The sequence below is a fragment of the Podarcis raffonei genome, chromosome 14, assembly GCF_027172205.1.
Source record: "Podarcis raffonei isolate rPodRaf1 chromosome 14, rPodRaf1.pri, whole genome shotgun sequence".
Classification (NCBI taxonomy): domain Eukaryota; kingdom Metazoa; phylum Chordata; class Lepidosauria; order Squamata; family Lacertidae; genus Podarcis; species Podarcis raffonei.
In genome coordinates this window covers 25,139,406-25,167,244 of record NC_070615.1, presented here as the reverse complement: position 1 = coordinate 25,167,244, position 27,839 = coordinate 25,139,406, and the positions used below count along the sequence as shown (strand labels likewise).

Below are 27,839 nucleotides of genomic sequence, written 5' to 3'. Positions count from 1 at the left end.
CATGGAAGTCCAGTGGCTTGTTCTGAGAAAACAGCAAGCCCCCTCCTCTGTGCGTGGGTTCTCTGGGGCCCTTTAATTATTTTCTCGCACTACCCTAATGTGCCCCAGCACTAAGTTCAGGAATGACAGCTTCACTATGCCTCCACTCCCATCTGTTCCTCCTGGGCAGCTGAGATGGAGCTAATCAGATGCTATTCCTTCAAACGGCCCTGTTGTATTCCCCTTTATCCAGCCCGGAATGGATGCAGTGGCATGCTAGGTACACACACAACCGAGCGTGCCTCTGTAATTGCTAATGAGTAGATTAAAGTACAAGCTGTTAGGCACTAAGAGGACAGTGTGACGGTAGAGGTAAAACACCAGAGTCATTGGGAAGGACAAACAGATCACCAGGCACCGGATTATAAGATATAAGTAAGCCCCCATGCCATCCTGCATTGGCATCTCTGCAGAATAGTCTCTTCTAGGCACTTAGGAAGCTGCCTTATGCTGAGTTAGATCACCCATCTAGCTCAGTGATTCCACACTAGCTGGCAGTGGTCAGAGGCGTAGGAAGGGGGGTGCGGTGGGGGCAGTTCACCCCGGGTGTCATCCCAGAGGGGGGTGACAAAATCCCTCCCACCCAGGCAGTGCTGCACCACGATCGGACCCCCGCCGGGAGGATCACGCAGCCGCACCAAACGCTCCGTCCTCACGGGCAGATCCTCGCTCTGGGTGCCCAAGCGGATAGCTCCGCTGCTGGTAGTGGCTCCCCAAGGTTTCAGGCAGGGGTCTGTCCCATTACTACCTAGAGATGCCATTGGCAATTGAATCTTGGCCCTTACGTATGCAAAGCAGACGGCCTCTTCCCCATCAAGGCAAGTAAAGGTAAAAGACCCCAGGACAGTTAAGTCCAGCCAAATTTGACAATTTCAGGCCAAGGGAGCTGGCATTTGTCCACAGACAGCTTTTCTGGGTCATGTGGCCTGCATGACTAAATCGCTTCTGGTGCACAGAACAGCGTGACATAAGTCGTAGCACACGGAAATGCTGTTTATCTTCCCGTCGCAGTGGTACCCGTGTATCTACTCATGCTAGTATGCTTTCAAGAGGCTTGGTGGTTTCATGAGAAGATCAGAGTATGTAAGGGGACAAGGTCCCTACCCCAAAGGAGCTTACAATTTCAAATCCCCCTTCAACTTAGGAAGGGGAAGATACTTGGAGGTGAATGCAACCTGGGAAGAAATTTGGGCTGTTTCAGTTGCACATCCTTCAGTTTGGAAGTTCCAGTTTGAGACTTGCCATGGTGAAGATGGAAGCAGGGTGGTGGTTATTCTGGATAAATCAGTCTGGCACACTTTAGTCTCTGCCTGGTTCTGCCCGGAGCTGGCACATGAAACATGATGGATCTCCCCCAAGGGGAAAAAAGGTTGTCTACCCCTGCATGCAAAACAAATGTTCTACCACTGAGCTTATAGTCTTTTCCTAGTAGCAGTGGTACACTCATTGTTCTGTTGGGCTGGGTCCTGGCTCTGGTCCTGGCTCTGGTTCTGTAGGCCCAGGTGCTGTGGCATCTGGTTCAGTGAGTTCCTGCCTCAAGTTCAATGATCCCCTGATCACCAACATCTGACTCAGAGCCAGGACCCAGTCCAGCTCCTTAGCTGGCAATAAGAGCATAAGAAGCGCATGCTTGAACTCAGAAGCATTAACTGGAATCATAGAATTGTAGAGTGGGACCCCAAGGGGCATCAGGCCCAACCCCCTACAAAGCATGAATCACTACTAAAGAATCCCTGACCGACGACCATCCAACCTCTGCTTTAAAAACTCCCATGGAGGAGACTCCGCCACCTTCCAAGGTGGTTCGTTCCACTGTTCAACAGCTCTTACACCAGAAAATTCTTCCGTGTTTAGTCGGAATCTCCTTTCTTGTGATTTGACTTGATTGGTTTGAGTCCAACCATCTGGAGCAGCAGAAAACAAGCTTGCTCCATCTTCCATGTGACAGCCCTTTGGATATTTAAAGATGGCCATCCTGTCACCTCTCACTCTCCTCTTTCCCAGGTGAAATGTACCACCTCCCTCAACCGTTCCTCATAAGGCTTAGTTTCCAGACCCTTGACCATCTTGGCCACCCTCCTCTGTACGCATTCCAGCTCGTCAAGGTTCTTACTACCTTTGAGGTAGAGCTTAGCTATCATGACTAGTAGCCACTGACAATGTTCTCCATGAATTTATCCAGTCCTCTTTTGTTGTTGTTGTTTAGTCGTTTAGTCGTGTCCGACTCTTCATGACCCCATGGACCAGAGCACACCAGGCACTCTCCTTGTTTGTGTGCAAGTGTGTGCATGTGTCAATTTGTACAAACTACTGTGTACACAGGCAACACAGACTGCACTCTCATTGCATGTACAAGGGTTGTTATTGTTCAGTCGTTTAGTCATGTCCGACTCTTCGTGACCCCATAGACCAGAGCACGCCAGGCACTCCTGTCTTCCACTGCCTCCCGCAGTTTGGTCCAACTCATGCTGGTAGCTTCGAGAACACTATCCAACCATCTCGCCCTCTGTCATCCCCTTCTCCTTGTGCCCTCCATCTTTCCCAAAATCAGGGTCTTTTCCAGGGAGTCTTCTCTTCTCGTGAGGTGGCCAAAGTATTGGAGTCTCAGCTTCAGGATCTGTCCTTCCAGTGAGCACTCAGGGCTGATTTCCTTAAGAATGGAGAGGTTTGATCTTCTTGGAGTCTCAAGAGTCTCCTCCAGCACCATAATTCAAATCATCCATTCTTCGGCTATCAGCCTTCTTTATGGACCAGCCCTCTTTTAAAGCTACCCAAATTAGTGGCCATCACTGCCTCCTGCAGGAGCAAGTTCGATAGTTTGCAACATGAAGAAGCCCTTTAAAAAATTTATCCTGAATCTTCCAACATTCGGCTCCACTGGAGGCCCACCAGTTCTAGTATTACAGTTCTAGTATTCTTTTCTCCATTATACTCTCTGTTGTTCCCGACTCAGTGTCCTGGCCGCTGCTGGGTTTTTGGGGTCACAGCAGAGAGAAGGATTGCCTTCCCTTTTGTCTGGGTGCTGGTCTGGCTGAGCTAGGGAGCTCCCAGGTGCCTCAAAATCTCCTTGATACCCAGCACCAATTCTGCAGCTTTTGACAGGCTCACATGGCCTGCAGTGAATCAGACCTAATCTCTCTCTGCACTCCAGGAACTGCTATCCAAATGTCAGAGACAAGTGGCTGTTATGACTTGGTGCCATGCTGAGAAGACAGAGGAGAGTAGCAGGGTGTTTAGCGTCAGATCCACCATGTCTATTGAAGTCCTGTCAAAACTAATTTCTGTGGAACCTACTTTGAGATGGTGATTAATGTGTGGTGTGTGTTTTTTTTAATGTGCAGAGAGAGAGAGAGAGAGAGAGAGAGAGCACGCTCCAATAATAAAATAATTACAGCGTATACATTGATCTATCCATCTCCCCACAGATCCTTCTTTCCTTTCCCCCACTTTGAAACAAGAGGAAAGGAAGCTACATCCTGTAATTTCTCCAGGTCTTACATCCCTGAGAAAATAATTAGATTCCGTTCAGTAGCAAGACCCCCCCCCCCCAAGACTCTGCCACAGTCAAGGGGATAGGAGGAGCAGATCCAGGCCGAAGCCTCCAGCTCTCATTTATTCCAATCCACCTTCTTCCTTCCTTTCTTCCTGCAATTTGGAGAAGTGTGGTTGTATTGTCTAGAGGCATGAACAACCGGTTTCATTAGGAGCAGGAGCTGCAGTTCAGCCAAGTTGGATGGAAACACAGCAAGGGCCGAAACCAGGGGGCAGTTTCCTTTCTCCTCGACAAGAGAAATTTCGTGCCATAGGCAGAGCGGAGAAATGACAGAGCACAAAATTGTTAACATCCTTTGTGATGATGATTATTTGTCAATTTGTATTATACTGCTCAATTATACCATCATTATACCAAAATAGGTGTCTCTGTGGTTTACAAAATGTAAAAAAAATACAAAAAACACACAACATTACTAAATTAAAATACACCTTAAAGCAATCCCATTGCACATAGGACCAGGACTTTCCCCCCCGTTCTGGCACCTCTCAGGTGGGCGCCATTGCCATTATAAGAGAACAAGGGTGGCGTTCATGGTGAGTTCCGGCACCTCTTTTTCTAGAAAAATATAGCACTACAAAGGACTCACAGTTTCTCTCTTGGGACTTGTTGGCTTGTGTGAGTTGAGACTATGGTGGTCCCAGGAAGAGATCCAGAAACTTTCCAAACACGAGGGTGAAGATGCCATGCTTTATTTACTCAATCCCCCCCACACAGGGCACCTCCATGATGCCATCAATTCATTGTCCTCTTTCATTTCCCCATGTACCTTCTCTCTCTTTTAAATCTATTTTTTTTAGAAATAGTGGGGATGTTTGCTACAGCTGTAGATTGCCTTAGTGCTACCCTTCCTTGCTTTCTAAGAGGCACACTTTTGACATGTTCATTGTGGAATAAGCCAGGTGAAAATTTCGCCCCTGTATACCTTCCTGGTTGGTGTCATTTTATCAGCATTTTTGTTTTTTCTCTATGCATCTATCTAGCCATCTGTCTTTTAATGAGCACCATAACTGTTCTTTGCCTACATTTCTAAAAGAAGATATTAAAATTTAGTTGGAAAGCACTTAAATGAAAGAGTGTTGTAGAGCTAATTAAAAATTGATTTAATGTAACAGAGCAAAAGACCCCACTGCATTTTCATTTCTTTGTTTCAGATTTCAGGTAAAACAGTTTGTTTAAAATAAATATGTGTGTATATGAGTGTGTGTGTGTGTGTGTGTGAGAGAGAGAGAGAGAGAGAGAGGTGTAATTGTCATGTCAAATAGATACAACTGAGTTCTGCCTTTATCATATTACAAGTAAACATGTAGAGTTGTGCAACTGAAAAGCTTCTAATAAGGGCCACTCCATGTATTTGGTATCTATCTCTCTTTGCTAACCTTTGGAATCTAAACATGCTTAAAAGGTGTGATCCTGCTCTCATCTGTTAGATGCGATTAAGGCTTCCCTTCCACCACCTCTGCGTGTCCCCATCAGGAATCATCTTGCCTTTATTTAGTCCTGGGAAGATACTGCCTCATTAGTCTTCAGCTAGAGGTGACTTCTCTGCCGGGGGAAACAGAGATGCATTTTAATGCTCCTGCCTTTTTAAAAGAAAGGAGCTGGTGTCATTCTCTGAAAAACTCAAGACAAGAAATAATGTTCCTTAATTGTCTCCATTTATAAATAGCCCGGTTTACAATGAAAGAATTCTAGTCCAAATATTGCTGTCAAAATGGAGGAAGCAACGTGACAACTCTTCCCTTAATCCCCGTTTGCACTTAATTCCAGGAGTCTGGGTTGGCAGTATTTAAAATGAGGGGAGGCAATCCATCATTCGGTTATGCATTCTAATTGCGCAAGTAGGTCCATGGTGGGTTAAGCCACTTGGTGCCCTCCCCCTGTCATTTATTGCCTGCTGGGTTTTTATGAGTGCTGCCAAACAGCTTCTCCCAGGGAATCAAGACCCCTAACACAACTGAAATGTAGCAAGCATGGTTAGCAAAAGTCTCCCAAATCATATTGTTGCACACACCCCAATCTCCAAGTGGCAGGAAACTCCAGAGGTTATAGCGCTTTGCCCAGAGTTGGTTTCCTTAGAATAAAGGTCAATGGAGAATGTGGTGTCTTTAGGATATATGGTTTTATTTACACATATATACAACCTGAGTATAGCTTGGAGGGTCTCAGTCACAGCATTAACACTCAATGAATCTTGCCTCTCCACTAAATTCCCAGGGAGTTCTCCAAACCATATCTATGGGTCTTGCACAGAACAAGACCAGCTTCTTGCAGCATCAGCCAAACTCTCCTTCCAGCACTAACTCTCCTGGCCTATTGTTCTCCATCTTGGTGATGTGGCATCCAGCCAGGTGAGGTGTGGAAAGGCCCACCCATTCGTCTCTATGGCAACAAATGGACTTTTCCATCTGGCCCAGTAGAGCAGTTCTGATATTCTGTTATCGTTACTTATTTTTTTTCTTTCCTATTTTATTTTACTCACCTTTTATTTATTTTTAGGTTTGTGGTTGAATTGAAAGGGAATTGAATTATGGTGCCTTGTTTCCTTATAGTGTACGTTTATATCAGCAATAATTTCCAGGGGGAGTAGCTGTGTTGCGCTAATACAGCCAAAAGAAAGAGAGTTTTGTTGCACCTTAAAGACTAATAATTTTATTGGGGCAGTAAGCTTTCATGAACCAATGTCCACTTCATCAGGAGCTTATCAGTAATGTGTCAGTAATATAGTCAGTCCATGATATAATGCAATATAAAGCTGAGCTTTTCTTTACTTTCAACATGCTTCTGAACCTCATGTTAAGATGCCTCTGGCTTTGGTACAACATCCCTTCTGAAATGTGTAATTATTTCTGAACTTGAATAGAGGTGGTTGGAGCGATGAGTCCTGCTATGCTCCTTTAGTGCACTATCCACAGATATTTTTGAAAACTGCCCTGCACGTATGCTCAACAGTGATCGTTCTGTCAGTTTTAATAATCCTCCAAGCAGGATGTCCGAGTGGGTGGCAAGTCCACCAACATGGCATGTTCCTCATGGCAGCCTAATGAAGCCATCAAAAAGCAGGAAATGAGCTGAAATGAAGCTTATCCATGGCAGCACATATAATCCAAACTCTGGCTGAGTTCAGGTATTTTGGAGTCATCGCCTGCGCTTATCCTTTTATCCGCGAGAAACATGCGCTTGGCTGATAAAGAACTTCCGGATGGTGTAGGGATTGCTGGCTTAAATGAGGTCTGTATCAGATCTCAAGGCACACTGAGGCAGCAAACTCCTGAGCTCTCAGTCTGATTCTCATATGCTTTAACAGGACCTGCACAGCATGTGACCTGCGGAGCCAAATGCAGCCGCCGCCTCCTGGCATGTAGTGTGTGGCCTGTCAGTGCAATGACAGCCCTTCTGGTTTTGCAGGGCCAGGCAGACATTAAAAACCGGAAGTTTATCAGCCCCTGGCTGGGTTGCCATACACAGCTGGTGGGGTGCATTCTGTTTTGCGGGTACTGAGCTGAAATAAGCAGAAGGCAGTGGAAGAGAGGTTTTGCAAAATATATGATTATTTATTCCCTCCCAACCCTTTTTCTTCCTTTTCTTTCCCGTGCCTTTAGCCACATGGAATGCACTAAGTGGTGGTTAGTGTTCATCAAAAGTGGAGACTCAGAGCATAAACTTGCTACTTCTTCAAAGCAGAACAGCCAGTGGAGGAGCTGGCTGCATGGGTGCTCAGAGCATGGGTGCTGTGCACCTGGGGGGTGGGGCAATCTGCTGTGCGGTGGCAGTGCAATCTGCACGCAGCTGCAGCTGCGGCAGTGCGATCCTCCACGTGCGACTGCGGTGGTGTGATTCTTCCTGCGGCAGCAGCTCGTGCAGCTGTGTCCTGGGGTGACAGGCCTAGCCCCCCGCAGTGTACCTTTTTGTCACCCCCCTCAGAGATGGCACCCAGGGCAGACCGCCCCCACCGCCCCCCCTTCCCACTCCCCTGAGAACAGCATTCCCAAACTACAGGCTGATTTTCTTTCCAAATCTACCTTGGCAATGTCAAGGTCCCAGTGCATCCATCAAGAAAGTGTTGTGGTGTTTTCGGTCATGTTTAAACTCAATCATGTGAAAAATGCTGTTTTAGGCAAGGTCATGCCCACAGACATTCACACGTAGCAGGTTCAGGGATTAAACTGCAAACGTAATTCAGCTGGCTGCAGCCCCATGATACAGTTCAGAGAGTACCAAGAGTGCTGCACTTGCACAGTCGGAAAGACCAAAACCCTACCACACATCACAACTGTGATTAAAAGCCATTCCACAAAACAAACTTTATGGAGTTGAATTCGTTCAGATGCATGCCCTCTACCATTCCTCAGATGAAAATAGGGACATTTTATTCTACATCAGTATCACTGCTTAAGCATTTCCTCCTGGTCAAGTAAAAAGGTTATTAGAGGAAACACACAAAATGGCAGTATTTTAAGCACAGAAATCTTTGTATGTATTGCCTGGGGAGGAAAGAAAATCCCAAATCAATAAATACAACTAACTTATAGGTGTGTGTGTGTGAAAACTGTGCATTATCATCATGTGTTTACAAGTATTTTGGAAGGATGATATCTTTGAACAACTATTACTGTTGCAATTGTGCAGGTGTCTCCTATGGGGTATTCTAACGTCTATTTTGGGGTCCAGGGACATACAACTGTTCGATTTGGGGGATACATAAACTTCCTTTTTTAGTGTTTCAAACTTCTAAACAAATTGTGAATGAGTTAGCAACTGCAGCACCCTGGAGCTGCGGTGAATCCTGGATGGCTCAGCTGCACAAACACACACCCCCACCTCAGGCATCCCCTCCTGCAGCTGCCCTGGGACTCCCCTTCACTCAAACGCAAAAAATGGGGAGACTCATCAGATTTCAGAAGGTGCCACCAATTCAGCACATGGGAGAGATCAATGCCTTTTTCCTGTCCACATGAGAATCCCCTCTTTTGCAACTGTTAAAGGCACAGGCACCCTTGCTCCAGCTCAAATCTGATCAGGTTATATGATTCTCAGGAGTACTCCCATTAATTTGAGTAAAATAAAGTCTTGCCCTCGTGAGTCTTACACAGATGAGTGACAGCTCCTTAGAGACCCCCCGTGGGCTTGCAGGATTGGGCCCTGGTTTATTTTAATTCATTTGTTGACAAGTGAAAGGGCAGGAGCCCTTATTTAAATGTCACTAATTAGAATACTGGAGGACAGAGCCTTTGAATCACCCACTAAGAGTCTCTGCACACACAGAGTGCACTTTGGTAGATTTGAACGTCATAATAAATGCCAAACTATTGTCCTGGGAGCCATTTGATGCCTGGATTTGCATCTCTGCACGTTTGCAGAGCATACAAATTTATGTGAATAAAGAGAGAGTCCGGGGTAGGATCTACCCGCTATGCTAAGTGCTCTGCAGAGCGGGGACATAACCTGTGTCCTAATAATCAGAGAAAATTTATTTTTCCATTTCGTCCATGTATGAAGGGCGGTATACAATTTAAGCACCAAAATCACAGATTTAAGCTCCTCACCACAGATGAGCATGTAAACTGCAACAATTCCCACTTACTTTTCTATCTCTGTTGCAATTCCTTTGACATTCCTACCTGGAAGCTTATTTCCTGAAAGCCCACACTGAAGCTACAAATTCAGGGGAAGGGTCGCTGCCTTTCTCCACCCCCACCCCCACCCTCCTGCTGCTTCTGACATATGTCTCCTAAAGTGCATGAAGCAGCCTGGGTGCCAAGACAAAGGGTGCCACCATCACAGCAGCCATGTCCATCACCCTATTAGACTCTACCCTGCATGACTTAACATAAATAATATCAGGCATTTTATTATTTTGCCAGTTTTATTGTGAATTTAAAATGTAATGCTAGCCTTAAAATGAATTGCTATATTTTAAAATTAACTGGTATGAGACAACTTATTGCAATGATGTCCTTCTGCTCGTATTTTATTATCATGCCTGTTATGCAGTGCTTTTTCCTGGGGGGACGCATACCCTTAAACATTTTGTGACTAAGTTTGGCCTCCTCGCTTTGGCAGCACATATACTAAAATTGGAACGATACAGAGAAGATGTATTCAGTGGTCTGTGTTTGCCTAAGTCTGGACTAAGGAATCTGAGCCCCTGTGTTCTGATTCGATACATAATATCCAATCACAGAACATTTCAGGATTTGGACCTCTGTCATTGGCCCTTAAATTCTGTGTCATGATTCGCCGCTGGGAAGTTTAGACAGCCAATCACGTTGGGAGTGGGAGTGGCCCAGGCCTTCGGAAATGTATATAAGCAGTTGCCCAGTTCTGTTAGTTCAATAAAGGTTCTTGTTGTTATCACTGTGTGTGATAACCTCTTGGGAACCCGCCTACACCTCAATGCCTTCACCCTAAGGCTCCAGGCAGTTAGCAACAATTAAGGCACAATATGAAAAACAGTTTAAACAACTTACAGTCACATAAAGACGTCAGTTGTGAAGCATTTTGGATTTGCATCTCTGCTCTTCTCCAGGCATCCATTGCGACAGTGTCTGTCCAGAAGGGCGGTGGGGACCCAACTGCTCCATCACCTGCAACTGTGAAAACGGAGGGTCCTGCTCCCCAGAGGATGGGACCTGTGAGTGTGCACCAGGCTACCGAGGACCCCTGTGCCAAAGAAGTAAGTTCTCCCCCCAACCTACGTACTTTCCTCTGGGGATCCCATTGACCAAATACCTGCCTCATCCCATCCCTAATTCCTCCTCAGCCATTACATGGAGAGGAGACCACAGGAAAGCCAACTCCTAGGGGCTGAGGGGTCTTGGACACTCCAATAAAATATTTGAGGGGGCCAGGGGGGCAAAGTTGATGGTCACTGCCGTTCAAATGGTGTCGACACACCAATTATTCAGGGCAGGGCTCTCCTCCCCAATATTTTATTTAAGTTAGCCCCTTGCCCTGCAAAAAAAGGCCTGGATGAGGGATCCACAACAGAGGTTGTGGAACTGAGCTTGACCCAGTTATCCCATCCTCAGGTTTGCAGTTTGTATGGCGGGAATACCCAAACACAATTACTGAGTCTACACTGGAATTGTGCGATTAAACTCAGAATGGCTCTTTACAGAACCAGTGTCTTTAACTCTGCAAATAACTTTTGCACACACAAAAAATTCCCAGTTCACTTCTCGTTCCCCAGCCCCGAATTTCGCAGGTCAGCCTTGGCACAGGCAAAAGCCCAAATAACTTGCAGCTGCTGTTTTTCTTTTTTATTTAAAGCCATTACGGCGCTGACCTGGGCCAGGGCTGCCACCCACGGCCTTTGTGCATTTCAATTACAAAACCCCTCTTTCCCTGTGAGTTCACGGCAATTCTCTCTCTGGCTGTAAAACTGCTCTCCAGACCCACAAAAGAGGCCCTCAAAGAGTCGGGGAACCAAGGGGGGGTTTCTTCCTCTCTCTTTTTGCAAACTTTATATCCCCAGGGTTTAGAATGTGACAAGAGGAAATTGAAACTTTTCCAGAGAGAGGAGAGAAATAACAGGTTAGCTCTATCAGTCGGTGGTGCGCAGGCCGGGAGGGCATCTGAGTGCCTTCATCTTATCCATGTAATCAGGCTGTATAGCCCAAGGTGGTCTGCTTGGAGCTTGGCTTCCTTCCTCCATTATCGGTGGCCTCATTATGCCAGGAGTTGCACCTGCCCCCTAAGTATCCCTCGTTATCAGATCCGTCCCTGAACTGAACTTGCATATTTCAAGTTGCTGCTTCTCCTCACTAGGCCTGACAGGTATGGAGGGTCTTGTTGCTTTTGTTCTTTTCTTTGCTTCTGATCGTTTGTGTCTTGAATATAGAGGTGGCGGAGAAATTCGTTTCTGTTTCCAACTATTATTATTATTATTATTATTATTATTATTATTATATTATATTATATTATATATTATATAAAGCCCTATACCCGCAGGTCTCAGGATGGTTCACAGAATAAAACCAGAATATAAAAACCACAAAATACATAATCAGAATAAAAACAACAACCTAATACCCCCCCACACACATTTTAAAAGGGCATAGGATTTAAATGCAAACCCCCTCCTAATTTGTGCTTTCCGAAACAATACACAAACTGAAACACAGCCATCCTTTGGAATCCAAATTTTAAATTGCAGTTCTCCAGCCAAATAATGTGAAAATATATAGGCTTAGGAAGGTGTGCATTGAAAAGATATATTCATGAAAACAACATATAAAAATGCATTCAATTAAGAAAAAATGTAGTCGAGTGGTTAAACTGTATGGTGCTTTCTTAGTAAACTGCATGCATTGTTGCAAATAACTGTAGTAACAATGAGGACTAGTGTCTTGTTTCTGCCTTCTTTACAGTTGTAGTACAGCTTTTGTTATTTATTTTAGTTTGTCCACCTGGTTTCTACGGACATCAATGCAGCCAGCCGTGTCCCCAGTGCATTCATAGCACTGTCCCCTGTCATCACATTACAGGACATTGTGACTGCCTCCCAGGATTTTTTGGCCCACTCTGCAATCAAGGTATGAAGACACTTGGTGGTTCTCGCTGGTTGTATTTATTTATGAGCAATTGATAGAAGCCAATGGAAAAGTTTCTGGGCAAAGCTCGCCTTTTTGTACTATTATTATTCTTGTAAGCCTTTGAGGTTCTAGATAGCAGCAGGGGAAAGAAAACCTGTTTTCCTTTGTAGGCAGAAATGCAAATAAGCACTTAGTCTCCCCTTTGTAAATAAGTTGTATGCTAACATGCTTAAGTAAGGCAATTCCTTAGTTTTGGACAGAAGTGCAAATAAAATGTGGCAGATGTTGCAAATGCAGCCGGCTACTCAAGGCTCACATCTCTTTACTGTCAGAACCTACAGCATCTCAGGCACACAGTGGCACTTGTAAGTTGTGCTGTTAATTAAATGTAAAAGGTACTTGTCAGTTAGTACAGACTGCACACATAGGCACGTACATATTGCCGGCAGGAACTTTTAAAAATGAAATTCTGAAATCTTGTTTGGGTTGGCCAATAGCTGAGAGATGAGCATTGTGAATGAGCTCTTGCTGTCCATACTGAAAGTCCCAAGTTTCACCCCAGGCTAGGAAAGACCTCAGGGGTGGGGCTGGGGGTGGGGTGGGGCAGTCAACATTGGACAAGATGGACCCAAGGGCCTTTCGCAGCAAAAAAGCAACTTCATTTGGCCATATATTTAAGGGCTGGGGCCGTAGCTTATAATAATAATAATTCTAAACCAAATAATAATTATAATAATTTATTATTTATACCCCGCCCATTTGGGCAGCTTCCAACAGAATATTAAAATACAATAACCTATTAAACATTAAAAGCTTCCCTAAACAGGGCTGCCTTCAGGTATACTGGACCAAGGCCGTTTAGGGCTTTAAAGGTCAGCACCAACACTTTGAATTGTGCTTGGAAACGTACTGAGAGCCAGTGTAGGTCTTTCAAGACCGGTGCGGCTTACTGATAGAACACCTGCATTTCCAATATCAGAATGTCCTAGGTTCAATCCCCAGCATGGAAAAGACTGCAGCTTGAAACCCTGGAGAATGGCTGCCAGCCAGTGTGGACCAGCACTGTTGGGCTACAAGTCCCACCATTGTTGTCAAACGCTTTGGAAGCCGAACAATTTGGAACCCAAACACTGACAACCCAGAAGTGAATGCTTCCGTTTTCAAACGCGCCTTGGAAGTCGAATGGCTTCCGAGGTGCATCTCTCCATTTTTTTCCAATGTATTTTGCCAAACAGCAATTGCGCCTCGGTTGTTGAACGTTTTAGAACTCAAACGGTCTTCCGGAACAGATTACGTTCGACAACCAAGGTTCCACTGTATATCGGAAAGTTTAGCTGGTGATATATCGCAGTGTTGAAAACCAGATGTCGCCCAGCCCTAGTAAATGTATATTTCTTATTTGGGTGTCATCTTCAATGTTTTATTTTAATATTTCATAATGATTCCTTTGATGTTTTCAGTTAGGTTGCAAACCGCTGTGGGATTTGTTTATTCTCAAAATGCAAAGTGGCATGGACAAATGGGAGACCAAGGCCACCCTGGACCACAGTTCCCATCAGCCCTCAGGCAGCATGCTGGCTGAAGGGAGTTGTAGCCTAAAACATCTGGAGGACACCAGGTTGTGTAGATTTAACAGATAATATGCTGCATGGCATTTGCCTGTTCGGTCATCATCTTTTGTTTCTTTGGGGGGTTTTTAAAGGAAAAAATAGAACTCACTCTTTTTTTAATGCCGTGCTTTTCCGCAAGGTACAAATTAAAGGCAGTACTTAGGCAAAAATAATTAAACATAGATTAAGTAGAAACATATGTTTTCTTTTCTCCTTGCCACTTTCACCACCAAGATGTAGAGCAATTAATATGAGAGCAAGCACTTTACTTTCCCCTTTTCGGCGAATGTGTCTGTCTCAATGCAAAAACCCCAGCTTAGTTTTCACAGTCTGAAGCAGGCCTAATTATCTCATTAAGCAAAACCCTGTTTTCTTGATTTCAATCTGTTGAGCGTCCCTGCCTTTCCTTTGAAATGTTGATCCACCCAGCAGAATTGCCATAAAATATTCATGTTCTAATTAAAGGCAGTTGGTGTTGCAATTTGTCATAATGTTGCAAGCATATGATATGATATATATGCTTTTCTTTAATATAAAAAATGAGAAAGAAGAGAAGAAGGATGGATTTTAATAATTTATTTTAGGCTAACTCGGTGCAAGTATTGCTGTTTTCAAAATGCAGCTATTATTGCAGGTGCTTTACTTTTTCGCTAAGTAGAAATATTATTTAGAGCTAAGCAGAGAGGAAGAAAACTCCTCTCTGTGCTAGCAGCCCTAGAGTGAGAGCCTTTACAGAGGGTTGTCCTATGGCCCATAGCTGTGTCCTAGGTCACACCTCCTCAATCCATTTTCTTGGGGAGGGAGAAAACAAGAGAAGAGGAAAGGACCCATCTAAATGGTGTATGTGAGTAAAGGGGGGGGGGACAATACCTTGGATTGGAAGATAGGCCCTGCGTTGTACTACGGGGTCAAATGGTTTCTGGGCTCTTAAAAAATTGATGGCCATAGGGTGGTCCAAAGGGATGTTGTGGTTCGCCAGCCATCTTCCAGCGGACCACCTAATTCCTGCTTCTGGCTGATAGGATTCTAGCAGGGATTTCATCTCCTCTTCTTTTATTTATTGATTTTAAAATATTTATTTCCTAGGGCGGCTCGGAGTATGAAATTTAAATCAAGTTATTGCAACCGTAGCATAACAAAGTAAACAAGTAAAACTACATGAATCGGGGCTGCAATTTTTAATCGATTAACCGGTGAGATCAGTCAGCCTTAAAAACGTTTTTAATCAACTGAATAGGCACCCCTGAGATACATGCGGAAATAATGTGTAGAAGCACTGATAAAAACTGTCAGCGGCAAGCAACATCTTCAGTGGGTCTTTCTCCTTTTTCCCTTCCTTATTATTATTTTATGATTCCTAGCAATGGCGGTGGATGGCTGGTTTTTGTTTGTTTGTTTGTTTAAACAAGTTATGTGCTGCTTAACTACAGTAGTCTCTAAGTGGTTTACAAAGCTACAATACGAAGAAAGGCAATTGGTTAAAATTATAAAATCAAACTTCAATTAAAGTGGCTGCAGGAACGAAAATTAAATGGTATTGAGTAGGAGCCAGAAATTCAGCAGTGGGGGGGGGGGGGGAGACGTGAACACAGCAGGGGGTCCTTCCTGGCGGGTACAATCCATGCACCCGATCCATGCAGGACCCCTGATGGTGACTTCCCCAAAGACTTGGGTGAGTGGGCATAGATATAAGCAATTACGCAGTCCTTTTTAAGTATCCTGGACCCAAAATTCTTAAGGGCCTGGTAAAGGTAAAGGTAAAGGTACCCCTGACCATTAGGTCCAGTCGCGGACGACTCTGGGGTTGCGCACCCATCCTGCTCTATAGGCCGTGGGAGCTGGCATTTGTCCTCAGACAGCTTCCGGGTCATGTGGCCAGCATGACTAAGCCGCTTCTGGTGAACCAGAGCAGCGCACGGAAACGCCGTTTACCTTCCCGCTGGAGCGGTACCTATTTATCTACTTGCACTTGACGTGCTTTCGAACTGCTAGATGGGCAGGAGCTGGGACTGAGCAACGGGAGTTCACCCTGTCACGGGGATTCGAACTGCTGACCTTCCGATCGGCAAGCCCTAGGCTCTGTGGTTTAGACCACAGCGCCATCCGCGTTCCACTAAGGGCCTTGTACACTAATACAAAAACCTTGAACCTGGCCCAGTAATGTATAGGCAGCCAGTGCAGATTTTGAACACTGGAGTTGATTATATATCGATTTCTCTTGATAGAGGGCTTGCCCACACTTCCGCTTCTCCCATGCCTAGAAAGCACATGTCTGAGCAGTTTTCTGCTTTTCCTGTGCTTTCTAGGCATGGGTCCGAGCAATTTTCTGTTTGCCCCACCACTTTCCCTGGGAAAACTTGCTCTTTAGCGCTGAATCAGTGCAAACATCAATTGAGGTTTGTTCCAATTCAGCTATAAAGATTGAGATTTCCCAGTGGAAAGCAGCAGGAAGAGAGGAAGTCTGGATGCACCCTTAGTTCCGTTTACATTCCTTAGAATTTGGGTTGTGGTCAATGACAACTTTATAAGCTCAACAAGGGGGGTCATTGAACCCTAATCTGGGTTTATGCAATGGGAGGCCAAAGCCAAGCTAAGGATCCCCTACCATTAATAGGAATACAAGCAGCTTGGGTTGATAACGAATTATAGCTGCCAGAAAACAGCTGATATCTCAACAGGGGTTTGGAGTAGTCCCCCTTCAGAGCTCTAATAACTAATTAACATGGCAATTACATCCTTGTATTCCTAATACAGAAAGCATTATTACCCTTTTCTGTATTCAAAATGTCTCAGATCCATTTAACTATTGTTTGTGCGTAATGCATGCAGCTTCAGTGAAGATCTTAATAGGCTCTAAGAAGGGTAAACAACTCACTTTTGAAAATGGTTCTAGTGGGTTGTTTCCCCCTTCACAGTTCAGAGAATCTTGGAGAATGAAGATATATAGTAAACATTTTACAGGCAAATATACCTCACAATACCATATATATCCCATTATATGGTTGAGTTGACTTGTTTTCCAAATTGCTCAGCCTTTGGCTTCATAGGTAATGAAATGTGCAACAGTGTTTTTTTCATCTGAGGCCGACTTGCATCAGAACCAAACCAACCAAACTACCAGGTTCTGGACTACCAGGTTCCCAATGTACTCTGGGTTGCTGTTTTTTTACCAGCCAGAAGGGCATTGCAGTTCATGTCAGTCTAATGACAGCATTTTCATGTCGTGGTCAACACTATTTATTATATTTATTTATCCCATGTATAAATCATCACCTATGAAACATCTCAAAGTGACTGATGATAATAACATCAACAATTTAAATAATCTGTCAGAACTATTCAAATCCAATGCAGATAACAGACTGGGTTGTTTTTTTTTTTAATCCACTTAGAAGGTTTGTTGAAGGAAAACTATAGGTCATGGTTTAGTGTGAACGCAGAAAATATCCATGCTTTCCCAGCAGGAGCAACAAAGCCACATTCCCTATTTTAGTGTTACATCCAAACTGAGGACTGTGTCTGTTTTGCTCCAAACAGGGGAGAAATTCGACTCAGTTCACGTTTAAAGCTGAATTTCTCAAATTTGCACTTTCTGAAAGGAGCCTGCGAATGGAAAAGCTTCCATCCTCCAGAATTTGCCTGTATTTGAATTTTGCTGGTATTTGGTTTACCATGATGTGCAAACTGGGCCATTGTCAAGTCAGCAGCAAGTCAGTTTACTATCATAAAATGATGTGTAGATATTGAGTACAGATCCATATGAAAAAGATCATCCATTCTCTGTTAACCCATCAAAAGCAGGTGTAGCCAATTGTGCCTCTGCACTTGTGCCTCTGTTTTAAAAAAGAAAGAGAGAAAGTTAATGTTTATTGTTAAGAATAATCAACAAATGAATTGGGAATAGAAAGGAAGGAGATAAGAGAAGAAAGCTGTTATAGCAACAAGAAGTAAATGTAAAATGACCAGAGAGGACAGATGAAAGAAACTGGCACTTAAGGGGGTAGCGATGGGAATAAGGTCCATGCTAAGTATGAAAGGAGAATGAGAGAAATGAGATGAGATGGCTAACAAAAAATACTTTGAGAGGCTTGCGGAGATGGGAAGCGGGAAACATCAGAGGAAAAATCTTCCTCACTTAGAGGGTCAACAAATTCAGCCTGAAATGGGGCCTGAAATTGTTGACCTCTGGGTCAACAAATTCAGCCTGAAATGGGGAGACTGTGTCACAAAACCGCCAGAGCAAACACCTTGAGGAATGCTGACCTATGGAACTCTTTGCCACAAGGAAACTGCTGTGAAGGGGGTGGGGGGAAACAGCCATTTCTGAATATGTATTAGATATTCATAGAAAGCGATGCCAGTAAATGTCAGCTGACCATGCCAAACTCTGACTCTGTCAGTGCCACCATTTTGTGACTGGGGGTGGGGTGGACTTTTTAATTTTCAGCTGCCTTAAGTGGGCCCCAGCAGTAGAAAGATTGAGAAGCCCTGTCTGAGAGTATATGTGATTTCCCAGCAACCCAACTTCTGTGACTCTGTCGCAGTCCGATAAGGGCTGTATAACATCGCCTTCTTTTTATTTTATGTAAATTGGCTTTCTAAAACCAGGCTGTTGGGAACGTCCTCTTGATGGGATTATGTTTCTGCCAAGGATGCCTGTCACTGAATCCATCTCCCCCCCCCCCCCGATAACAAAATTGTGTTATAATATTGCTGAGATCTGTTAGAACAATGGGTCCGTGCATGAGGGAAGACAGGTGGACAGATTGTTTCGGTGTTTCGTCCTTTCTCTCTAGTGTGAATATTTCTCCCTTCTCTTCCCGCCTGCTACGTTTTCTCTCATTTCAGTGAGAAAACTGTTCCGTTTAGCATTTAACTTCAAAGTCAACTTTATCTACTCTGGGAGGGAGATAAGTGTGTTTTGAGACTGTATGTGATTGTCTTCCGGCCTATTCTTACCGTCCCTGTCATGGCGGAAGTTGGAACTGGCAGATGATTCCCAGCTCCAGATTTTAATCTCGGACTGAAGCGCTTTGGGAATAGATTGAGGTCATCTCCCGTGAATGTGAATCAGGAAGCATGAATTGTCGAAATGCTAAAGTAGGGAAATAATGCCAAAACAAAAACAAAATACCTCTACCTATTTGAAAGGCTATGAGTCCAGTTATGTTTGTGTGCCTTCGTTGCACTGATGGACTGGGTGAGCTGGTTTTATCTGTTTAGTGAGCGTGGTTATATGATGCCTGCTTTTGTCAGGGAGAGAATCCAGCAGCCAATAAGAACAATTTGACAATGCTTCCATTGTCATGCTAGAAAACAGGGACTACGTACTGGTTTTCCATCAGTATTCTGTAGTTATGTTGGAACCTAAGGATATAACTGTCTGTATAGAAGAGTTTAATTCAATACCCTCAAGACCTGCTACGGTTACAGCGTTCCTTCACCAACCTGGGGCACGCTGTATGTTTTAGACAAGTCAAGGCTGCGATGGCTGGTGCTAATTGGAGTTGAATTCGAAAACATCTGCAGGGCACCAGATTGGCTTTAGAATAAAATTAAAGGGTTTTTTCCTCCCCTGTCTTATGCACTAAGCAGTGCTAGGTGAAAAACTTAATACTGATGCTCTCTCTCTTTCCCTCCCTCCCTCCCTCCCTCCCTCCCTCCCTCCCTCCCTCTCTCTCTCTTTCTCTCTCTCTCTGTTTTCTTTTGTAATGACATGTGTCCTAATCAATGGATGGATTTACAGTGGTACCTCGGATTACATACGCTTCAGGTTACTTACGCTTCAGGTTACAGACTCCGCTAACTCAGAAATATTACCTCGGGTTAAGAACTTTGCTTCAGGATGGGAACAGAAATCGTGCTCCGGCAGCACAGCGGCAGCGGGAGACCCCATTAGCTAAAGTGGTGCTTCAGGTTAAGAACAGTTTCAGGTTAAGAACGGACCTCCGGAATGAATTAAGTACTTAACTCGAGGTACCACTGTATTTCATCCATCTGTAGATGGATGGATTTCTATGGATATATACTTACTGAAAGCCATGCATAGCAACCTGTGGCCAGAAAACTCATTCAATGGGTCTCAGTTTAGCATTGTGATTTGTGTTTCACGAGGTGTTTCCAGAATCTCACTAGCCACCTGGCATGTGCCTCCTTGGCTTCAGCAGCTGAACCACATCTTTTACCTTCAGGGCATTCTCTCTACACACATCAACATACATACACACTCGCACACACCACAGTCCAGTGACCGATAATGAAGCTCAGTGAGACTCAAGACAAGGTTATCTTTGGGTCAGTGCGTCTGGCTGTTAACTAGAAGGTTGGTAGTACGAGTCCACCCTGGGACGGCTGTGGGCAGGATTCTTGCATTGCAGCGGGTTGGACTAGATGAGCCTTAGGATCCCTTCCAACTCTACAATTCTATGATTCTGTGTGCATTTCTGTTTCTATACAGTGTGTCCAAGCGGAAGATATGGGAAGGATTGTGCCGAAGTGTGTCTGTGCACGAACAACGGGACATGTAACCCCCTGGATGGGTCTTGCCAGTGCTACCCTGGTTGGATAGGCAAAGACTGTTCCCAGAGTAAGGAGCAATTTCTTTTTCTGTCTTTCATAGCAATAGGTCTGCCTTATTTTCATGTGAAAAACACATTTGCTTGTCCTTCACCCTGATTTGCGGTATAGCCACATTGAGACGAAGCAGGGCTACATAAGATCTATCTGCACAGTTTGCAATCCTGTGGGAGAAACCCCCTTTTCACGGTCTCACCTCCACGGATAGCAAAGAGGGTGGAGTCGCCCCAATGGCTTGATCTGTGGCAGCGCCCCATCTCTGGAATGCCCTCCTGGGGAAAACCCCCTTCCTTGAACATTTGAATACATTATTTTTTTTGTCATCCAGCCTTTTGGAACTGTCATTTTTTAAGGTATATTTAACATAGTTTTATCAGATTTTATGTTGAGCCACCCTAGGCACTCTTCAGGAAGGAAAGGTGAGATAATAAAATATTTGAATGGGGCAAAAAGGGGAAGGGGAAGAATCCAGAAGCATAAAGAGTCTCGTGTAATCAGTGATATAAAAAAAAATAAATTGTTGAAGAAAGGCAGATTGGAACAAATGAGTCTTCAAGAATTGCCTGAATTGAAGGGTCCTCTCATAGGTGTGAGAAGGGAGGTCCACAAATGTGGAGCCACCATCAAGAAGGCCCTATTCATTGGGTTCACTAATCTAATATACCATATTTGTGGGCAGTCTATATCTATATCTTATAAGTAGACCAGGTTTGTACAGGCAAAGCTGAATGTCCTTTAGATAAGCCAGCACCATTTAGGGCTAACACCAGTTCTTGGCTGTCACAGTGGAACCCTTTATCCGTGTCTCTTTGCATCTCTGTCATTGGTTTGGGAAAACATGGTTCATTCTGTGTAAAGTCTCACATAGTAAAGAATGGCTCTTTGTCCAGTTAATAGCCATTAATCAAATCAAAATGACTCCTCCAGGATAGCCCAGGTAAGGAAGCAGCCCTAGTTCAGAATAGTAAATTCAACAACAAAGATTTAAAAAACACTTATGCACAAACCTATCTACTAGGAACTCTGTCCCTGAACCCAACCTTGCTACAAGGTTTTCTACTTAGTATTCTTGTTTGTTTGCATAGGTGAATTTGTATTGAACTGCGAAGCAAATGTACCCATTTGTATTGCTAGAGCAGGCTTTGCCAGCCTGGCACCCTCCAGATGTTTTGATCTGGAGGGCACTGAGTTGGCAAAGGCTGTTCTAAAGGAAGGTCTGTTCATTCTTTTCAACACTGTCTTTTAGAAATCATTAAGTGATCAACAATTCTGTGTTGCAAGGTCCATATGGCTGAGAAAATTAGAGAGATGAGATATTCCTATTACACATAATTTAGTTGTTAAAATCAGTGCTTTCTGGAGGGACGTGTGGTGACTTCTCTGAAATTGCCTAGGTAGAAGATTGACATTTGAGGATCCAAAAACTGGCATTTCCCTAATGAATCCTTAATTGGAGGCGGATCATCTCTGGGAAGACCCAGCCTGTCGTTCAGAAATGTTACTTCATATTCACAGTGCAATGAAGGTATTAGACAGCACTTGCAGTAAAACATATTAAACCTCCAGTGATAAAGGAGGGATCGGATAAAAACAGACAGCTGTAATTTTGCTTTTATTGTGCTTCTTCCGCAGGCCAAATATTTCTGTCACTCAAAACAGAAATTAGGAAGCCTGTCAATTTCAAATATAGTTCATTATATTTAGAAAGTAATTGGGAAACTGCTGTTCACTTCTGCTTGACTTCAGGTGACGGGCGCGCATTTTCTTTTTCTCTTTTCCCCCCTTAAAAAGTGATTGTGGCTACACATGACAACTGCCTTTAACAAAAGCCGCAATTCTTGCTGGATTCCTTGCGTATTTACTGAAATTTCCAGAAGAATGCAGCGGTGAACATTTCTCCTGCCTCTTTCCATTTTTGTAAACATCCTCCATTAATTAATGAGAAAAGAAATTCAATTCGAGGATAAGGATCAGAGGCGAAAGAAAATGTGGTTTATTCTCATGGGTGGGGCGCAGGGTCTGTGATGTGCCTACCCGTAATTTTGGAGTGGCCGAGGGTGTTTGTGAACAGGGAAGTAAGGAAGCACCGTTCTCCATTCTGCTCTCTCACAAGCAGCGCTGTTTCCAGTCCACTGCTGTTCATCTTCTACCAGAAATGGCATTATTTGTGTCGCCATCTGCTATGGCGAAATTGCAAAACTTATTGCGTAATTTACATTGCCATTATGTCTTTCCACTCCATTCATTTCAGTGTAAAGGAAACCCAATGCGAATGGGGTGGGCTGAGAAAACGTAATCAGCTACCTATCATTTGTGACCTGAAAGCAGAAGCAAGAGTGTATAGAGATTGTATGCACTGAATTGGTTTCCGTTTCAGATCTGGGGCGAATATGCGGGCATCGTCATTTTCTGCTTCCCTTTCAGCCGGACTTCTCTGTCATCCCTGTTTGTGAGGGCTGTTTCTTACATGGGACAACTGTCCTCACCAGTGTTCTGCACTCTGCAGCCTTCTTGACTTCCCAGGCTGTAACTAAAGCCCAAGAAAGATGCCATGAGGAGGAGAAGGTTGTTAAACAGAGCTTGGATAGCCATCTCTCAGGGATTCTTTAGCTGTGATTCCTGCATTGCAGGGGCTTGGACTTGATGGCTCTTTTTGTCCCTTCCCACTATGATTGTATAATTCTATGAACTCATCTCATGGGGGCTTTTCATTCAGGAAAGACGGGAGGTTGCAAAGAGAGTGGATAAACGTTTGGGGGGCGGGTTGGAGAACACCATTCCCCTTGGCCTCCTCACGACAGTAATAATAATAATAGTAGTAGTAAATAATTTTATTTATACCCCGCCCTTCCCGGTTCAGAAAACCGGGCTCAGGGCGGCTAACAACAAATTTAAAACACTTAATTGTAAAAGCAGCAGAAAATACAGTATAAAAACATGAATTACAATAAAATTCAAAGTTCAGAAATCAATTTGGGGTAAATCCATCTAATAAGCATTAGATAGTCACCAGGGCTAGCTGGCTGAATTAGTCCTACTTGGGCCAGCGAGGAGGCCAGGGGAGAATTAGCTGTGGGGTCTCAGAGCGGGTAATCTTCATAAAAGGGGAGGGGGAGGGAAGAGAAGGGAAATAAAAGATCAGGCTGAATTCAAATTAAAGGCCAGGCAGAATAGCTCTGCCTTACAGGCCCGACGGAAGGAGGTTAAATCCTGAAGGGCCCTAGTCTCATGAGACAGAGCATTCCACCAGGTCGGTGTTACGAAAAAGGAGCAATGCAGAAGCAAGCACCAGGTGGCTGGAATGGTAAACAGGATCTGGATGTTATTGGATTGTCCCGTGGGAAACTGGGACTGTCTGTAAAGTGCTCTGAGAGCCGGATGTTACCTCAGAGCAGCACATGACCCTGTACTGGAAGTACATGGGTGGAGTTTATTCTCTCTCTGCAGTGGGAAGCAGAGTGTGCAGACATGTTTTCTCTGTACTGGTGAACGACAGGAATAAAGACATGTAAATATATTTCTGTCTGTCTCTTTCCCCCTCCCTGGGAGTGGAGATGGGAGGAGTGGTGTGTTCTCCATCACGTTGAGGAGAATCGCCGATTGGAGACCTCCTTTGATCTTGCCGGGAGTCGCTGGCAGGGGAGGTCACAAGGATTCAAGCCGGGCACCTGGAGGGTGGCCAAATTCCTCTGGACTAAGAGCTAAGCTGGAGGCTCTGACTGCTCGCTTGAATCCCGACATCTGGTAGCAGAGCTATGGTTATCTGATCTATGAGAATCTGCATGAGAGGTGAGAGGTCGATGAATCGTTGCCATCCTCTGCACCTAAGAAGATAAAGAAAAGCGTCTGCCTGCAGCCAGAAGCTGAAACAGACAGCTGGACACCGAGAGGAGTGTATTTCAAGGCAACGGAGCCAGATAAGGTATGCTGCATTTTGAGCTAGAGAGAAAGAACGCAGAAAGGCTTATTTTCTGGTTCACAAGCTGCGTTTGGAAAAACAGCTCTGAAAGAGCAAGCTTGCATACCAGGAATTCCTGTGGTGAGATAAGGAGTTCCGTCCTGAGCGGGTTGCTAGGCAACGTCTGCCAGTTACAGAATGGCTAAAAAGAGCCTGGGAAATCGAAAGTGTATCTGCGCAGCTGTGCAAGGGTTTTGAAAAAACAGCCCAAAAGTTTTGCCTGCCAGTGAAGCAGTAAACAAAGGCTTTTGGAGTTTACTGGCTTGGAAAGTGAAAGCTGGCTTGAGATTGACTGTAAAGCTGACCCTTGGATTCAGCATGGATGCCAAGAAGGGGGGAGCGTTAACGTGTCCACCTCCCCTGAATGCCGTGGTTCTAGATGAACACAGCCGGCATGCTGCACTGGAAGTAAAGGACAGGGGGAGGGAGGAACGGAGTTCTAATTCCCCCACCGATGAGGCTACTGGAAAGGATGCTGTAGCTTTGAATGTTGTCCAGTGTTACAATTGCGGACAGGCTGGGCATCTTCAGTGGAGCTGCAAGAAGCCACGTCAGCCAAAAGGAGCGAAGGGCCGCTCAGCAAAGCCTGAGGCGTCAGGCAAAGGTCACACCAAGACTTCGGTGAGACCTGGAAAGGCTTTGATGGCGAAAGGAACCACGCCAGAAGTTGGGGACGCGTTTATTATCGACACTGCAGCCACGGTTCATATGTCCCCACACAGAGGACTCTTTTCAACGTTTAAGAAGCAAAGCTTCGCTATGAAAAAGGCCAATGGTCAGGAGCTAGAAGCGGCCGGCGTGGGGACTGTCTATCTTAAGAGTCTGGACTTGACAATAAACAATGTTTACTTGGTTCCTGAATTGAAGTTCAATCTGCTGAGTGTTTCGCAGATTGCTAAGAAAGGACTGAAACTGTCCTACGATGCTGAGAGCTGCAGGATCTACAAAGATGGAGAGTTATTTCTTTCAGCCAGGGAGAAGGATGGACTTTATTTGTTGACTTTTGCACACAGTGATTACATGGAATGTAATTCGTCTGTGTCTAACCTAGTTTCTCTTGCAGGTGTAAGCAAGAAGAAGACCGGAGTCAACAGAGCATTTCAGCGGGTGTATGCTGATGTGATTGGTCCTCTAGAACCATCTAGAGGCAATGCAAGATATTATCTTGTGTGTGTGGATCATTTCTCTAACTATGTCTGGGTTTATGTGTTGAGAAGACCAAAGGAAGCCTTGGAGAGGTTTCAGGAGTTTTGTGACAAAGTTAAGAGTATGCATGATGCTAACATTGATTGTCTATTCACAGATGAGAAGCAGATTTTTCTTTTACAGGATTTCCAAAGGTTCCTGCAGAAGAAGGGGATCAGACACAAGGTTTCTGTTTCAGCGGAAGCGTGGAACAGGGGTGTCTGTGTACGGGTGAACAGAGAATTGCAAAAGGGGATGGAAGCGCAATTGCTTAGTTCACATCTGCCACATGAGTACTGGGCCGAGTCTCTAATGTCGTTCTGTTATACGAAAGTGAGAAAGGTTTCAAAAGAGTTGGGAAGTTCTCCTTTTGAGAAACTGTTCCACAGAAAACCTTCTGTTGCCCATTTCAAGGTTTTTGGGTCTCATGTGAGAACAGAAGCTCCAGGTGGAGTAAAGAATGCCAGAGGCATTTTTGTGGGGTATGAAAAGGGTCTCTACAGAGTAATTTTGTCTGAATCTGGGCAGGTGATTCTCACAAAATTTCTAGAGAGTGTTCCTGAACAGGAGAGAGTGATAGTACACACATTTCCCATTGAGGACGATTCAGATGATGATGATTTCACTGATTTCAGCTGTACAGAAAGTGATGACACTGATAGCTCGGAGAGCTCAGTTGTCACAGTCATTGAGAGGAAGTCTCACACAATGGATAGGCCTTCACAACTGAAGGATGAACCACTGTTTACCATTGGAACAAGTTCTCCAAAGAGTCCTGAGACTGGACCAGTGAGCAGAGAGGATCAGCACCTCATACGTAGGTCTGAGAGAGTTACAAAGGGTCAACCACCCAAGAGGTACTCAAAAGAGTTTGCTAACTTAGCTGTTACATGTGTTGCTGTTGTAAACAACCGAGGACAGGGTGGAGCTGTGTCTAAGTCAGAGACAAAGACACAACAGAGAGTTGCTAGCCAAGGTAATGCAGATGCACTCATTCCTTGGAAACCAGACAGCCAGAGAGGTACACTGGGGAAACCAGTGGCGGGGAGTTCCAAGGGTGGAACTGAAACAACAGGGGAGTGTTATGTGTATAACAACTGTTTGTTTTCTTCTCTGGATCATGCTTTGCTTGCTGCAAAACGCATTGATTCTTTTGGGGGAGGATGTTACGAAAAAGGAGCAATGCAGAAGCAAGCACCAGGTGGCTGGAATGGTAAACAGGATCTGGATGTTATTGGATTGTCCCGTGGGAAACTGGGACTGTCTGTAAAGTGCTCTGAGAGCCGGATGTTACCTCAGAGCAGCACATGACCCTGTACTGGAAGTACATGGGTGGAGTTTATTCTCTCTCTGCAGTGGGAAGCAGAGTGTGCAGACATGTTTTCTCTGTACTGGTGAACGACAGGAATAAAGACATGTAAATATATTTCTGTCTGTCTCTTTCCCCCTCCCTGGGAGTGGAGATGGGAGGAGTGGTGTGTTCTCCATCACGTTGAGGAGAATCGCCGATTGGAGACCTCCTTTGATCTTGCCGGGAGTCGCTGGCAGGGGAGGTCACAAGGATTCAAGCCGGGCACCTGGAGGGTGGCCAAATTCCTCTGGACTAAGAGCTAAGCTGGAGGCTCTGACTGCTCGCTTGAATCCCGACAGTCGGAACCATCACTGAAAAGTCCCTGGCCCTGGTGGAGGATAGTCCGACTTCCTTAGGGCCTGGGACCTCTAAACTATGGTTATTCATGGACCTTAAGGTCCTCTGTGGGGCATCCCAGGAGAGTCAGTCACGTAAATACGAGCGCCCTAAGTCACAAAGGGCTTTAAAGGTCAAAACCAGCACCTTAAACCTGACCCTATACTGCACCAGGAGCCAGTGCAATTGGTAAAGCACTGGGTGAATATGCTCCCATGGCAGGGACCCCGTGAAGAGCCTCTCTGCAGCATTCTGCACCCACTGGAGTTTGTGGGACAGTAAGGGAAGCTCAACACACTCTGTTCTCACCAGTATTCTAAAACGCCCCGAGAATGAAGCAGAAAACACTGAATCTTTTTTTCACCGGGGGGGGGGGAGAGAGAGAGAGACTTTTGAGAAATTTGAGGAGAAATGTTGGCATACCACTAGGCACCATGCCCCCATCGCCCCCTTGTTCTGTGTGGGTGTGAGGGGAGAGACTCCATCAGGCAGGGCCTCCTTCCACCTGCCTTGCTCTACCCTTTGCTTTTCAATGTGTATTGTATCGTTTTATGTACTGTGGCTTGCCGTTGTTTTATTGATTATAGTTTAGATATTATTGTAACTGTTGAGTGGATTTCTGTTTAACTTTTATATGTTGATATTATTATTTTATACTATTCCTAATGATTGTTGAATGTTACTTTTTTGATGG

The 27,839-nt window shown here is 44.7% G+C and overlaps 1 protein-coding gene across 6 annotated transcripts in view; it reads left to right on the top strand.

Annotated features, from left to right (window-relative positions):
* The window catches only part of MEGF11 (multiple EGF like domains 11), a 339,136-nt gene that overhangs the window by 273,343 nt on the left and 37,954 nt on the right, over window positions 1-27,839 (top strand). For all 6 annotated transcript variants that reach the window (XM_053365792.1, XM_053365790.1, XM_053365788.1 and 3 more), the window contains 3 exons: window positions 10,122-10,268; window positions 11,995-12,129; window positions 20,197-20,325. In XM_053365792.1, coding sequence (XP_053221767.1) covers window positions 10,122-10,268; window positions 11,995-12,129; window positions 20,197-20,325 — 411 coding nt within the window. The remainder of the gene's footprint in view (window positions 1-10,121; window positions 10,269-11,994; window positions 12,130-20,196; window positions 20,326-27,839) is intronic.